The sequence below is a fragment of the Pezoporus wallicus genome, unplaced genomic scaffold (genome assembly GCF_028554395.1).
Source record: "Pezoporus wallicus isolate ANWC-B61680 ecotype Strahan unplaced genomic scaffold, APGP_CSIRO_Pwel_v1 contig_3365, whole genome shotgun sequence".
NCBI classification, from domain to species: domain Eukaryota; kingdom Metazoa; phylum Chordata; class Aves; order Psittaciformes; family Psittacidae; genus Pezoporus; species Pezoporus wallicus.
Genome location: NW_026640883.1, coordinates 4,991,644 through 5,007,401, shown reverse-complemented (window position 1 = coordinate 5,007,401; position 15,758 = coordinate 4,991,644). Strand labels below are relative to the sequence as shown.

The 15,758-nt window shown below is 40.3% G+C and overlaps 1 protein-coding gene across 1 annotated transcript; it reads left to right on the top strand.

Moving 5' to 3' along the window:
• Positions 1–220: 220 nt before the first annotated feature.
• Positions 221–11,599, top strand: ZDHHC6 (zinc finger DHHC-type palmitoyltransferase 6). Its single transcript, XM_057421007.1, has 10 exons — positions 221–681; positions 2,667–2,758; positions 4,778–4,937; positions 5,884–6,045; positions 6,636–6,689; positions 8,192–8,359; positions 8,679–8,720; positions 9,109–9,254; positions 9,343–9,386; positions 11,021–11,599. The coding sequence occupies exons 1-10, from the start codon at positions 349–351 to the stop codon at positions 11,122–11,124; spliced, it is 1,305 nt and encodes a 434-aa protein (XP_057276990.1). The 5' UTR covers positions 221–348; the 3' UTR covers positions 11,125–11,599.
• The last annotated feature ends 4,159 nt before the right edge of the window (positions 11,600–15,758 follow it).

The window sequence follows — 15,758 nt, the reverse complement described above, 5'->3', positions numbered from 1 at the left end:
CTGCGGCAGCCCGCTCACGCCCTGCAACTCCCGTGGCCTTGGAGGGGAAAGACGAAGCTGCGGCGCGACCGGCCGGACGCTATTTCCCGTCGGGATTCTATTGCCATTGGACTGTTGGGGGGCGGTAGCCGACCCGGAGGCGCCGGCGGGCGGAGGCGAGCGCGGGCTCCGCTCCCTGGGCTGCGGGGCGGGGCTGAGCCCCTGCTGGCCCCGACACCTCCTCTTCCCCTTCCCCTTCCTCACGGCGCTTCCTCTGTGTCGGCTGCCTGCGAGGCTGAGCGTGGCGGGAGCCATGCGTGGAGGTGGCGGCGGGGCGGCAGGAGCAGCGGGCGGGCGGCGGTAGCGGCCATGGACGGGCCGGGAGAGGTGGGCCGGCCACCGGTGGCGGCCACGAACGGGCCGGGAGGGCAGGGCCGGGCGCCGGTAGCAGCCATGGATGGGCCGGGAGGGCTGGGCCGCGTGCGGCGGCTGTGCCACTGGGGACCGCTGGTGGCCCTGGCTGTGGTGGCCGTGTGCTCTGCCACCGCCATGGCGGACGCCGCGCTGTGGTACTGGCCCCTGGATACCGCCGGAGGAAGCGTCAACTTCATCATGCTCCTCAACTGGACCGTCATGATCCTTTACAACTACTTCAGCGCCATGTTTGTCGGCCCGGGGTACGTCCCGCTGGGGTGGACGCCGGTAAGTGCTGATTTTCGATCGCTCCTCCCGGGCTGGCTGCGGCGGGTGTGGGGGGACCGGGGGGTCTGCTCTTGCGCCGGGGCCGGCCCTGCTCAGGGGACTGTGTGCAGGGGTCAGGGGGACGGTACAAGTCGCTTGTCTTTTGATGCCGGTGTTTCCCAGCTCCCTTCGAAGGATACAGCCAGCCCTTCGGGCCATTCCTCGCTCCTTATCTTGTTTCAACATCTTAGTGTTTCGCCCCCCTGCTGCTGCTCGCAGCGTGTCCAGTGTGCTCCAGCTCCGTCCATCCCTTCCCTGTTCCGTCAGTTACAGTGATCTGGAGCAGGATGGTAACGTCATTTTATTGGCAGGAGACGTTAAGTTTTATAGCTGCTTCTCAAATCAAAACAACAGGAAACAAGTGCTGCTACCCAGCAATGAGAGCCTCAAGGTTATCGGCATGCTCCTGCCAGCACTGAAGACTTTGCTGCTAGTGATAAGGATTAGAAGAACTTCATTGAGCAAATCTATTTTATTTTTTTTTATGTGAGCCAGAAAATTTTATCTTTATCTTAACTTACAATAGTGTATTGAACATAAGGTAGAAATTTCCATTTCCTTTGCTTTAGTAATCTGTTGGACGAGTAGTAGTGAAGGACCTACTGATAAAGGCTCAGTATCTCAAGAGAGCTGGCCAGAGTTTGTGGTCCAGTGGCATGAAATGAAGATCAGTGGTAATCACATTTCTGTTCATGGAATATTTCTCAGGACAGAGTCTAACGACAAGAGGATCCTAATGTAGTCTAGCAGAATAATTGAGCATTCCACTTCACAAACAGAGTATTTTGGCCAGTATTTACTTGCTATGTACAGGTCTCCCAGTCTGTCATTTTGCTGTACTTGGCTCATGGGTTTGTGTGAGAGAGGTGGCAAATAAGAACTAATTAGAATCATAGAATGGTTTGGGTTAGAAGGGACCTTAAAGATCATCCAGTTCCAACCCTCTGCCATGGGCAGGAACACCTTCCACTAGAGCAGTTTGCTCCAAGCCGCGTCCAGCCTGGCCTTGAACACTGCCAGGGATGAGGCAGCCACAGCTTCTCTGGGCAACCTGTGCCACTGTCTCACCACCTTAACAGTAAAGAACTTCTTCCTAATGTCTAATCTAAATGTACTCCTTTTGAGTTTAAAGCCATTTCTCCTTGTCCTAGTCCTACGTGCCCATGTGAAAAATCCCTCTCCCAAGTTTCTTGTAGGCACCTTTTAGTTATGGGAGGACTGTTATAAGGTATTCTCAGAGCCTTCTCTTCTCCAGGCTGTCTTCCTAGGAGAGGTCCTCCAGCCCTCTGTTCGTCTTTGTGACCTTCTTTGGACTCACTCCAACAGGTCCGCATCCTCTGTATCTTGGGGGCCCCAGAGCTGAACGCAGTACTCCAGTTGGGGTCTCATGAGACTAGAGTAGAGGAGGAAAATCGCTTCCCTCGACCTTCTGATCATGCTCCTTGTGAGACAGCCCAGCATACAGTTGGCTTTCTGGGCTGTCAGTGCACATTGCCAGGCCATGCTAGGCTTCTTTTCAACCATAGCTGAACATTAATGCTTGCCAGTACAGCATCTCATTAGTAAGTCCAGATTGGCTCATGGCATAAAATGAAGAGATGAGGTGCAGAAGCTATTTTCAAAAAATTACAAGGGCCTCATGCTTTTTTTTTTTTTTTTACTCCCAGAACTTCACTAGGGAGCCCTGCTACTACACTGTTCCTGATGAAAGAACTGTTTATTTCTTTTAACAACCAGCACTTTCAACAGTGAGAGGTGGCTGTGTTGATACCAAGGGATTATTTCATTATTTCATACTTTCCTCATCACCTACCATTAAATAGGGTTAGGTTATGAAACACACCCTGCCAGAAGAAAGCAAAGATGCTTAGGTTAGGAAAGTGTCAAGATGTGTATTGCCAACAGAATTATGTATACATCTAACACAACTGTTCTTCTGTTTAAAGGAGAAATCTCAGGATTGCATGTATCTCCAATACTGTAAAGTGTGTCAGTCTTATAAGGCACCACGTTCACACCACTGTCGAAAGTGTAACAGGTACTATCTTTAAAATTGTTTTAAGTCCATATGAAAGCAGCTTCAAATCTAATGATGAGCTGTTAATATAATTTGTTCTTCCAGGTCTTGTCTTGTGCACTTTAAAAAGACTTCTGTATGAACAGTACTCCTGTTTCAAATATTTCCACTTTGTAGTTATATGATTTCTGTATGGTTTTACTGTGTTTTATTTAGTTTAATGAATAAATCTGTCTTTAACATTTTCTTTTTAGCTTGAAATCATTTCCTCTTAAGAACTTCTCAACAGTATTAACAAAACATTGCAGTACTGTTTCAGGAAAGTGACCCTGTGTAAATACCTAAAAATCTTTCTGTCCCTTGTAAGTTACAAGTCTGAACATTCACCTGCTCAGGGAGTAGAAAAGCCTATTCTATCATCTTTCCCAATGGGAGTTAAAGATTGATTTGAGTGGAAATTTTGGACTCTTCTTTACTCTTTGCTAAGGTGTTGTTTTGGTCAAGGATGCTTTTATTATAAATAGCTGCACTGGATTTTAATGCAGCAAGCCGTTTCAGCTGTCTACAGTCTAAGCTGTAGTTGTGTTTATCCTGGGTTAACTGTGCAGATCCTCCTCTGAAGGACTACTGGAGAATGTGGTAAAAGGATATTACAACATGCGTGTTCATTTGTTATTTCTGTAAACACAAGGATGTGCAGTTAGTGTGCTTTTGGGAAGCAGAGACTGAAACCTTAGAGCAGTGCTGTAATTGGCTGTGTCATCCCAAGATTTAAAATTGGACTCTTTTCCTAGAGTGACAGTATTTACACTGAGGACTGCATAGAAAATGGCAGCAGATCCTGAGTCTTTGCAAAAGCAGGTTTTTAAATTATTTCTCTTGTCAAATAAAACTGAAGACACTGCAGCACATTCTCCAGATCATTCTGACGACATGCTTTAAGAGTTTTCTGCCCCCTCAACTGTGGCTAAAGTAACTTATTCCACACGTATTTCTAGCCTGTTGCAATGAAGTAGGTAGCTTAAACCATTGCTGAAAGTCTGTACGATGGCAAGTTTCAGTGTATGAATGGAGGTTAACTTCTTGTGGCCCACCTGAATGGGGTGAGACCGAGGAATTTTTTCAGAAGCACTCATGCTCATAATTATGATTGCATGTTCAAGAAATTCTACAGTGACAATTGAGCTAACAGAGTAATTAATTCTTAAAAGGGAGAAACTGAACTGCCTGTTGGGAATGGACTAGCTTAAAAGATAATAGTAGTTCTAAAACAATTAACTTTTATTTTCATAGAAGCTGGATATTTGTGCAATTCAGTCCTTTGTTTATCAGTTAGATTTGGTGCAGATAAATTGCACTATAATTAGTGACTTTTATACCCATTAAGTAAAATCAGTGCAATTTGGGACGTGGATTATCAGGTGGGTTTTTTTGCACATGTAAGCTGCATAAAAACAACCAGCTTTATGTTGAATATAAGAGTGTCTCTAAGGTATTTACTCTTGTTAAAAGGTATTTGAAAAGGTCTTACGGTGGTGTGAGGTCAATACGTAACACTTAATAAAGCTTTCAGAGGGTCTACTGAAAAGAAATTCAGTTCTGCTTGTGAATCTTTATATTCTTTCTTCAAGTAGTTCACAGGGGATTTGGTATTTCATTTCTTTTCTGGTGTGCTTGTTTTAAAGAAATGGCAATAGTTACTACTACTGTGTTGACAGTTCTTACATGACCCATTCTAGGCCTCTGTCTCCTGGCTCTGGAATATGATGCAACTACCAAATTTGAGTAAAGAGGAGGAGGGGTCATAAAGGATGGTATGACCTGGGGGGCACTTCTTGTTTTGCTTTCTTTCACTCTGCAACATGAAATACCATTCTGAATAGCAACAAAAAAAAGAAGTCACTGTGTTAATCTGTCAGAAATTGGTGGGTTTAAATGAGTGAATGAAGGTTGAGTAGTAGAAAGTTAGCTGTCTTTTTCTGTGAGCTTTTTGAAACATCATAAATGTCCTTAATATTAATCGATATTTATTATTCACAGATGTGTCATGAAGATGGATCACCACTGTCCTTGGATCAACAACTGTTGTGGGTACCAGAATCACGCATCTTTCACTCTGTTTCTCCTCTTAGCTCCGCTTGGATGCATTCATGCTTCTTTCATATTTGTTATGACTATGTACACTCAGCTTTACAACAGAGTAAGAAAACATAATTAAATGTTTAAAATATTATTTAAGTCAGATGGATAATATATTTCTGGAAGTATGAGACAATTTGGTTTCCTGAGAAGCAGCATATAGAATTCCTTGTTAATCTCTCAGTATATACTCTTAAGTTCTGCTCTCCGCCTGTGAGAAGTTGCTTGTCTTAGTCACTGGGAGTTTTCTAGAAACTGAAGACAGTTTCTGAGTAGCACTTTGTATGAAGAGAGACAGGCTGTGTTTTGGCCGGCATAGAAACTAGCTGCTATTTATTTCCAGCAGACAAGTTAAATAATATTTATTTTTGCTTACCGCTTTTTTTAGAATTGTATTCAGTTTTTCAAGGGGGTGTAAAAATAAATTACATTGTGTTTGCTTTTAAATGGAAAAAATTTAACTGCAGCAACAGTAACTAAAGCTTGTTCTAGAATACATCCCTTACCTCAGATCCATGGTTAAGATTATAAACTTCGATTTCAGCCTTCGTGGTTGCAATGAAGAGCTGGAATATATCTACTGAGTGTAACAGGTGAAGGCTGTGAGAACAATAATGCTGGGGAACTGTTATCTCCAAAAGCTTTTAGAGGAAAACTTGTAGCATTTCTATTGGAAATGAGTTCTGTGTTATGTTAATATATTATATCTGAAACTGGTGAATATGTTAATGTGCCAAAGTCCAGATTTTTTTTTGTTGATTTTGGGCCTAACTTGTGGAGCTTGCAAGATGGGGATTTTGGTTTGTTTTCCATCTAGAGAAGCCCTACATCTAGCAAAGAATGTATTTCTAAAGAAGAAAGGTCTTTTGAATATTTTTTTTTAATTACTCCATTTGCATTATAAAACGTCTGAAATTGGACACTTAAGAGGCAGATTTTTTATTGCCAACTTGTTTTGTTTCAGCAGTCAAAATGTTCTAAAGCTGAATGATGCATTTCTGTTGCAGATATCTTTTGGGTGGAGTTCTGTAAAGATTGACATGAGTGCAGCCAAAAGAGACCCTCGACCCATTATTCCCTTTGGACTGTCTGCATTTGCTGCATCTTTATTTGCCTTAGGACTGGCATTAGGAACAACTATTGCTGTTGGTATGCTGTTTATTATCCAGGCAAGTTTATGGCTTCTGTTACAAAGAATTTAAAAGCACTAAGTTGTGCCTGCTTGTGGAGCAGAAACAGAATTTGGAATTGAGATAGGAGTAGCTGTTCATAGCTTATGTTGCTAGGTAAATTTTTCAGGGGTTTAGGTTGCTTTATCTCAGTTCCTCTGTTGTACCGCAACCATTTTCTGTGGGAGAACTTAGAGGTGAGAATCTAACACTAAGAGAATATGAGATAGCCTTTATAAACTCTCTGGAAAAGGAAAATACTTGGTATTTTAGGAGTACGTGCCCCTGTCCCTGAGGATAGATACAAACATGCCTAAAGTATTACTTCAAAAGTTTGAAATCTTTGGAAGGAAATAAGTGTGCATTTTAAGCATAAACGGAAATACTGTGTGATAGTGTCTAACTGTATAGTTCTAGAGCATAACATTAGCATGTGTTTATGCTGAATCTTAATTTTGAGTGGTTTTAAGCCTGTAAAAGTTGCTCTGTTCTTTAAAGCAAACACAATTTGTTAAGTGAAGTTTTCTTTGACTAGCTGATGTATTCCTTCAGAAAATCAACGCTAACTTTGCCTAACACTTTTATTTTAGATGAAAGTAATTTTGACAAATAAAACTTCAATCGAGTCCTGGATTGAAGAAAAGGTAAGATTTTATTACAGTATTCTTGTACTATATTGTTACAAAGTCTGTTCTGCATAGTTACTGATTTATTGTTTCACCTCTCTGGCTTTAAACCAAAGGTGTCATTTTGTTCACCACTGACTTAATACCTACAACCAGCTTTTCCTTTACTGTCTCTGAAATTACTTGAAATAGATGATAAATCATTAACTGCATAGAATTTCATAGAATTTTCTTTTTTTTTTTTTTTTTTTTTGTTTGGGAGAATTGATGTGAACATAATAAAGTATTTGCTTTAAGAGACTTTGCCTGTGTACTTGGAATAAGTGGGTGTGTTCAGCTGAAACTTGCATTGTCTTTGCTTCTCACTGTGCCTATCTCTTTAATTGTCCACCTCCCCATTCTAGGTGGCATGTTTGGGCTCATGATTTTTCTCATTTCCTACTTCTCTGATTAAACTTGAAATGATTTGCCTTCATTTCAAAGAAGTACTGGAAAATAATGATACCTAATCTTTTCTTCTCTAAATTTCTCTTTGATTTCCGTATCTTTATAGAGATTTTTCTCAAGATTTTTCAAAAGAAATAGAGCCAAGCAGAAGCTAACTTCAGATGAAGCAAAACTGACTCAGCATTTAGAAACTAGTTCAGGGCTACCAGGTTATTTTGTATAAAATCACATACATTTCATTATTACCTCATCTTTCTTTTATTCTGTGTCAAAATTAGCATGAAGATTTTGACTGTGTGTAAGTCCCTAAGCATTGTAATGCTTTCCCTTTGCACAGAATCTAGCTTAGCTGGATCCTAGTCCTATTAGACCTTTTAATAATAGGACAATGGAATATAAGTGAAAGAAAACCCTGTTACAACTATGTAGTAGAATTTGGAGTCATATATTAATATTTTTATTGTAAAATACAGGCTGCTAATATGTCCCTTCTGAAAACTGAACACAGACTGTAATACATGACAATGCAATACAATGCAATAATTACATTATTGCAACAAAGAGGACAAACTCTTCTGTGGCTGCTCCACTAGATGTCATTGTTACTGAAAGAATGGAAAGTTCATGGCTGCAGATTGTGGGAGATTCAGAGCATTCCTGTGTACAAAATTCTTAGAGGTGAAATAGGCACTACTGATGTTGAATTATTCTCACGTTGATTAATCAAAGAATCCCAAGCAGTGGATGCCTTTGTATGCAACTGAGAAATGGTCAGGCATTAATCCTTAAAAAAAGCCATGAAATAAAATCAGAACTTAGAGTGGATTAATGAATATAGCCAGTTAATTCTGTTAACAAGTTAACCCAAACCAAGCATACTTCAAAATGCTGGTTGTATGTAGGTTTGAAAGCCTGGGTTACTATATCAGGAATATACTGCTCTTGCTTCAAAATGTTTGCCTTTAGGTCTCATGACACATACAGAACTTACAATCCAGCCTTCTTAATGTTTACTGCTGATTGCAGTTTGTAGGGTATATTTTTATGTACTGTATTTCTTAATTATTTTCCAGGCCAAAGACAGAATCCAGTACTACCAAACGGGTGAGACCTTTATTTTTCCCTATGACATGGGAAGTAAATGGAAGAACTTCAAGCAAGTGTTTACATGGTCTGGGATTCCTGAGGGAGATGGCCTGGATTGGCCAGTAAGAGATGGCTGTCATCAGTACAGTTTGACGGTAATTGATCTTCAGTGATATCTCAAGTTAATCCTCCCCAGTATCCAATTGCCTGCTTTCCTTTGCAGTAATATACCAGTGTTTTAAATAACCAAAATAGACAGACTAGTAGTATATATATTTATGAAACAAGACTTCTGTCAAATGTTCTCCCATTTTTGATAGGCTAAAAAAGTTATGCTTTTGTGAGTGCTTTTAAAGGCTAATGATATTTCCTGTGTTTGTTGAATGGTTTCAGTACCTGACTTTATTTTGTTTTGAATGCACAAGTCCTCTTAAAATAAACACTGCCCAAATTTCTATTTGTAATCATTTACAGATAGAGCAGCTGAAACAGAAAGCAGACAAGCGAGTAAGAAGCGTAAGTATTTGTGAAGTTTGGTCTGAAATGACTTTGAAATATCAGTTTAAATAAATGTAAGTAATTGCTGAAACAATTTCTTTATTTTAAACTTAGCAATTAAATAAAGGCTTTGTGTTTCCACACAAACAATATGCTGCAACCTCTGCTTAACTAAACTTAGCATTTAGCTTCCTTTGCCTTTGCTCCTTAGGTGATAATAAACATGCTAATAAAGATGACACTGCTTCATTATTAAGCAGCTAATTAAAAATTTAGAGACTCTCTGACAGCCATTATCATTGTGCTCAAATCTAATAGTATGCTTGAATTGACTTTCTTGGTATGAAACTGTCAGCAAGGCCATAGCTCCTTATAATAGATTGCTACGTTGTGTTCAAATTTGTAGGTGCGGTATCGAGCAATAGAAGATTACAGTGGTGTCTGCTGCCCTGTGACTAAAGGTGTTAAAACGCTATTCACAACACCGTGTTCTGAAGAACCAAGAATTGCACTGAGTAAAGGGGATCTGATTTTAGCCACAAGAGGCTTAAAGTTAGTGGCTCCACACCTTAATTTTTGGTTAAAAGAAATATTGAGATGAGTTCTGGCATCTAATTACCTATTACGCTTTCCTCCCCAGCCACTGGATGTATGGTGAGAAGATTCTCGACTCAGCTGCTGATGGTATTATGAAGCAGTTATTTTCACTTTTTGTGTTGAAAATTACAAATCACTTTTATAGTTGTCTAGAAATGTGAACAATATTACATGTTCAGTTCTCAAAAGACATAATGACTGACCTTACTGGCATTAGCTTCTCTCCCCTCTAAAACCACATCCATGGTTTTTTGCATCTGGTAGACTTGCCAGTCTTGAAGTTTTTTGAAGGTTGAGTGGGAAGCAGGACACTTCTTCATATTGAAGAAAAAGTTAGACTTTTAGACTCTTAATGAGGTTAATGATTATTTCTTTTTTTGATACTTAAGTAGCATACTTTCTTAAACACATTGAGATTTCCTATCTAAACACCTTTCTCTTGCCTGTGCCTTCTGAAGAGCCTGTAGCCATCCATTGCAGCACTCCAATCGTGCAAATCATTTCACCATGTTTCTGTAATGGCAATTAAGTCATGATTTCCCTGCTGCACAATGGCTTCCATCTCCTATTTGTTGCCCATCCTGTGGGCACTGGCATAAATGCATTCAAGTTGCTCTGTGGATCTGAACTCCAGCAGTGGCATGCTACCCTGTGGCTCATTTCTAGCAAGCCTGGTGTTACCCCTTTCCCCTCAAACCTAGTTTAAAGCCTAGTCTATAAACCCTGCTATCTTCTGAGCTTAGCAGCTCACTCCAGTGAACTCTCTCAAACATCAAACCTTAAATGAGTCAGAGAAATGAGAATGGTAATTGTTTTGTGTTGGTTATTACCAGAAGATATCTGTGCTACATTGACTAGTTTTGGTTTTTAATTGGGTGAAATGGTAGGGAACTGAATGTATACTGAGCGTCTAGATTTGAAATCAATATAACACTGGGATTTTGGAGAACTAGGCTTCAAAAAATAGAGTAAGATTTGTTGAGACTGCATAGCAAAATGCTATAATAATGCCAGAGTAACAAGCTGCACTATAACAAGATGGGAAAATTGATTATTAAGTAGTAGTTCTTCTGAGCAAAAGTGTTAATCTTAAAATGAGTCAACACTTCCAAGAAAGAAAAAAGCGTATAGCTTCTGAGATGCATGAAGTAATCCTTCCATCCTACTCAACATTGGCAGAGACTCAGTTGAAACACTTCCACAAGTAAAAGCAGATACTGCATCTTAAGAAAGAGGAAGATCAGCTGTAAAGGGTCAAGAGGAAAACAATCAGAATAATCATAGTAGAAAATGTGACCTATAAGGGAAGGCTGAAAGAATTGGGATGGCTTGCTGGGAGAGAAAAAAGAGGTAGGAGAAAGCCCAGGGTATATACAAATAGTCATCAGCTGTGTGAAACCATGTTGTGGAGAAGGTTGTTAGCTGTTAGCTGCGTCTCTGGTGTGTAGAAAGAGGAGTTGTGAACTTGAACTGTCATCAGAAAGATTCAGATAGGGTATTAGGAAAGATTTTTCTTAAGGAAGGTAGAGCACTCTGAAAACATTTTAGGCAGTGGAAGAGAACTGATGCATCCCCCAGGCAGTGATGTTGGGAATCATTAGATATCCTTGGAGAATAAAATAACCTGTGTGTAACCTTTTGCTATCTCTTCCAATCCTGTGTTTTTCATCTATAGTGGGCCATGTTTTGTTCCAAGTTAATGCAACTTTTCATGTCTTAAGGTGCAATAAGAGAACGAGGCTGGTTCCCTAGGAAATGTGTGGAAAAATGCCAATATGACTCAGAAACGGATCAACCAGTGGATGGAGAGAAGAAAAACAGATAGCCTTCTCATTTTTTTTAATAAGAAACGGAATTTTTACTTCAGACCACAATCCTTTACTTGAAATTTTCCGCGTATGACTTCAGACTTATGCAATGAATGTGTTAGGACAAGGTTTTCTTTTCCTCGCAGCTGAAAGGGTTGGATATGCCTGTGCCATGGTTTGCAGAGTTTTTTTTAACAGTAAATAATTGAAGAAGCCATTCAGTGGATTGCCTTCAAGATGCATCTTCTTCAGCCCAAGTCAGGGTTTTTTTTCTTTTTGCTGTTTCAATTGCATTCTGAGGGTTCATGATTTAGGTGTTTTTCTCAACTGCATCTGATTGTGATGCACGCTGCACCTCTTTTGTATTTTAATTTCTCTGAAGCTGCCCCTGAAAGCTATAAACATCCGATTCAAATTCAAGATGAAATTTGTTACCTGTGACTTTTAATGATGTGAATTGTCCACCTCAAATAAATGATACGTTCATATTCACTTGTGGATTTAATTGTTTTTAGAGCTACCGAGAACTTGTTTATCGGCATGGGAACGTGAAATGACTGGGAGGTAAAGTGTTGAGAGTTCTAAGTCGTTTTCCAAGGTTAGAATGACTGCAGCTCTTGCTGTAATAATATTCTGTGCTTTTAATGGCCAAAAAATATAGCCAGCTGTACCTGCTCCCTCTGAAATATGAGTGCATACCCAAGAGACTAGAGTTCTTGATCCGTCTTGGAGTGAAAGGAAGCAATAGAGCCAAGAATAAAAATTTTTCTAAGCCTAGTTGCTACTAAGCGATTAACACTTTTTCTGAAGCATATTTATGTAGCCTCTGGTATGAATCATTAGAAGGAAGACCTTAAAATGAAGTAACTTCTACCAGCTCAAGGCTTTCTGAATGTATCCTAAATGCAACAGGTGGTTTTCATAGAATCATAGAATAGTTAGGGTTGGAAAGGACCTTAAGATCATCCAGTTCCAACCCCCCTGCCATGGGCAGGGACACCTTGTGCTAAATCTGCCAGGGATAGAGCATTCACAACCTCCCTGGGCAGCCCATTCCAGTGCCTCACCACCCTAACAGGAAAGAATTTCCTTCTTATATCCAACCTAAACTTCCCCTGTTTAAGTTTGAACCCATTACCCCTTGTTCTATCACTACAGTCCCTAATGAAGAGTCCCTCTCCAGCATCCCTATAGGCCCCCTTCAGATACTGGAAGGCTGCTATGAGGTCTCTCATAGCAGTTCTCTCATAGTGCAGTTGCATGTCACCTGTTGGGAGTATTTGCAATTTACTGTTCTAAACTAATACCTGCTTCACATCCATCTGCATGAGTTTCCTCAGATGAGCATTTCTTAACCGGTATTAAGTGTGTAGAGAAATAACTACATACAAACAAGCCAGCGTTTCTCCTGTATGCTCCTACTCTCAGGCTTTTCATCTCCAGCACATTAATGCCAATGGTGAGCCATAATCCTAGGTTGTTTCTCAGCTGTGGCAATGGGGAGTTAGTGGTCAGTTTCAGTAGCTTGCAAGCAGGTGCTTTGTCCCTCTTGAAATCAAAGCACTCTTTTAGAAGTAGTAGTATACCATTATATGTATAGGAGTGTATCAGACTCCTAGTTTCCCTGCTAGCTAGTAATAGCTGAAAGGCTGTAACTCAGCAGGATGTAGCTATATGGAGTACGAGCAGAAATTAATATGAAGTCTTCCAAACAGAATGGAATACTCTTAGTCTTAACTGCAGTAGTTTCTGTTCAGTGTCTGGAGTGGAGAACCAAAGATTACAAAAATAAGCTTGTCTCCTAGCTGAAGAAGCTGACAGCTAAGGACCTCTTATTCTTGACTTTGAAATTATCAAATAGCTGTTGTCTATTCTAGCAGGCAGCAATTAGTAGTGTGATAGGAACAGAGTAACAGCACTAATGACCACAGTTGATTGTTAGCTACTAGGAGGGGCATTTATTTAAGCTGTGGTGTGTTTATTGGGGAGTGGATGTCTTTTAGTGGTTGAAGAACATGGTTTCATCCTGTTGTAGCCATAACTTGAGTCCCACCTCTTCTGTAGCACAGGTAACTGGAGTTTCTGTTGCCCTCCAATTCAAAGAGACTCCATTGTGGAATGCCAGGTGTCTCAGTTCTTCATGAGGAAGAGCCTGGTTACCTTGTACAACAGGTTGTGCAAAAGACTAACCTTGGTATTCTCACAGCTGGTAACTTTGAGGTGATTACCAACAGTACAAGAAATCAGTGATGGAAAACTTCTCTCCCCTTCTGAGAGACATCCGATATTAATCCAGATCTCTTAAGAGCAGAGCACATACAAGCTAGTGCTGGAGTTTACGCATTTCCCATGTAGTTAGTTTTTCAAATTCTAAGTGGTAAGCAGATGGAGAAAAGAGATCTTCCCATGCTAGGAAGCCAGCGATATGCAGGTTATTTAGTTTTTACAATCAAGTTGCCCAGCTATGCCATTTAAAAATGATTCTTAGAGCTGCCTTGATAGCTTTGATTGAAATAAGAACCTTGTCAAAACCAAATTATGAATTAAGAGACAGTATTTTCCTCTGACTACTTTTCTGGATCAGGAACCCAAGAGACTAACCCATAGTTATTTAGTTGCAAGCACAGGGTTTTTTTTTCCACAGAGATGGAAATAAAATATGCTTAAAAAGTTGTCTTCAGTATACAATGCTTACACTATTTTGAGAGCTGAAATCAGGCAATCTAATTCCTGATGCAGTGCATACAAGTTGTTTCTGATTTGTTAAGTAAAAGGAAGCTATATTTTCAACATTCATATTATGCCTGATGTGAAGCATGTATTTGTCATGGTATCTAATTATTCAGCTTATGTATACTTCTATACTGTAGACCAAATGGATCAGTTTATAATGGACAGCTGCTAGAGGAGAGCTTTTTAAAGCAAGTAGAGAAGATTGGATGTTAGTTTTTAACACCAGTCTGTATAATGGGTAAAAAAGTTGCAGAGAATTAAGCTTCATTATACCTATGGTCATCCTTACCTCAAATGTTTGTTCACTGGGTATAATAGCGCTTCAAGCCTGCTGTAGCATTCTGTAGCACTTCAACAATAGCCTGAAGTAACTGTTGTACTGTTTCATTGCAAGTGTGGCTAAAGTGCTCCTGTTTTCAGTTCCGATCTATATGGTGTAAGTAGTTCATGTGACAGAAGTGGCAACCAAGAGACCAGTTTCAGACCAATTTACACTTGAGTTGCTATGTATGGGTTAGTGTTCAGACAGTTCCATTACTCATTCAATTCTGTCATTGTAACAGCTACTAGCAGATGCCACAGACATGAAAAATCTAAAGCACTGTGAGAAGAGACTTAATTGTCATTAAGAGCAAACCAAATTCACAGATTGAGGTTTCATTTTCTGAAAGGGAAACCATCTCTGCAGTATTAAGAAGTGACCTGTACAAAGTCACTACTTTCTGAGGCATAACATGGAGAAGTAGGCATTCTCTACTCAGTTCACAAATGAGATCACTTTAAGCTGAATGAAGCGATGTGCTTGATACCTGGACACTGCTAGTTGAAGGGCCCACCAGAGTGCGGGGTTTCAACATGCTAGCAGATGGCTATAGAGAAGTTTCACTTGTTGATACACCAAAACAATGTACTTTTCTGTCACTGCAGCAGGTGGCATCGTAGGATTCAGCATCGAGTTTATACGGAGCTCAGTTGCCTTATGTTTAGTGTCCCCAACCCAATTGCTTATCAGAACCCAAACCCAGTCTCAGCATAATTTTTTTCATCTTTCTGGTTCCTTTTTCACTCCCCAGTCCCACAACGGGGGAAAAAGATCAAGCCAGCAGTAACTTTTAAGTCACATTGCTTTAAGGAACCATGGGAGAGATAAGCAACACTGTTACATGCACTTTCAGCATCTTAGAAGCCTTTACAGCCTCAGGTTATGACAAGCACAATAAGTGACACAAAAGTTACCTGAAAAAGCCAAAGTCTTTAGCCTAGACTAGAAACAGAATTGGGCTAGTTGTTTTTACTAATCAAAGCTACAGATGCCTCAGAGCTTTCCTGACCAACACATCTATTGGTTGCTTTCATTTTGGGATATCTGACCAAAAGCACTAAGTACAAGGTAAAACAGCCACCAGCTGTGGGAGCCCAGCACAGACAAGGAGAACTGGCAAAGGAAAGCTGCATATACTCCTCCCCTACTTAACATCTTTGTTAGCACTGCATTGCATTTGACTGATACAGCAAACTACTTACAGGGACAGCAGAGACAGCATACACTGATTAAAGACGTCTTCCTAAAGATAGAGACAGTATGCATCCTGCCTGAAGAGGTTTCTAAAGAAGCAGCTTTAGCCCTAGAAAATGATACCTTATGCTTTAGTTTATGTGATACGCTAAGCTGGAAGAACAAATTTGTTGAGGACTTTGGCACATTACACCTTACACTACAAGAAAAGGAAAGTTGAGTAGAGGAGTAACATCTAGTCTGGCACTGTCATATTGCCTCATGGCTTGAGCAGTGATAGCAGAGGAAACAAGGTAGGTTTCTGCAGCAGTTGCTTTGGAGCTATGCAGCCATACATAACCAGGCAGCAGTAAACCTTACAACTGTCTAGCTGCAGCAGAGAAACAAGTCACGCACACAGGC

What these genes read in the sequence shown, in the direction of transcription:
- ZDHHC6 (XM_057421007.1), top strand. Translation starts at nt 349, where the DNA reads ATGGACGGGCCGGGAGAGGTGGGCCGGCCACCGGTGGCGGCCACGAAC. An exon ending in TCCCGCTGGGGTGGACGCCG is followed by an intron (nt 682 to 2,666) that starts GTAAGTGCTGAT and finishes TTCTGTTTAAAG; the next exon opens with GAGAAATCTCAGGATTGCAT. An exon ending in GTATGCTGTTTATTATCCAG is followed by an intron (nt 6,046 to 6,635) that starts GCAAGTTTATGG and finishes CTTTTATTTTAG; the next exon opens with ATGAAAGTAATTTTGACAAA.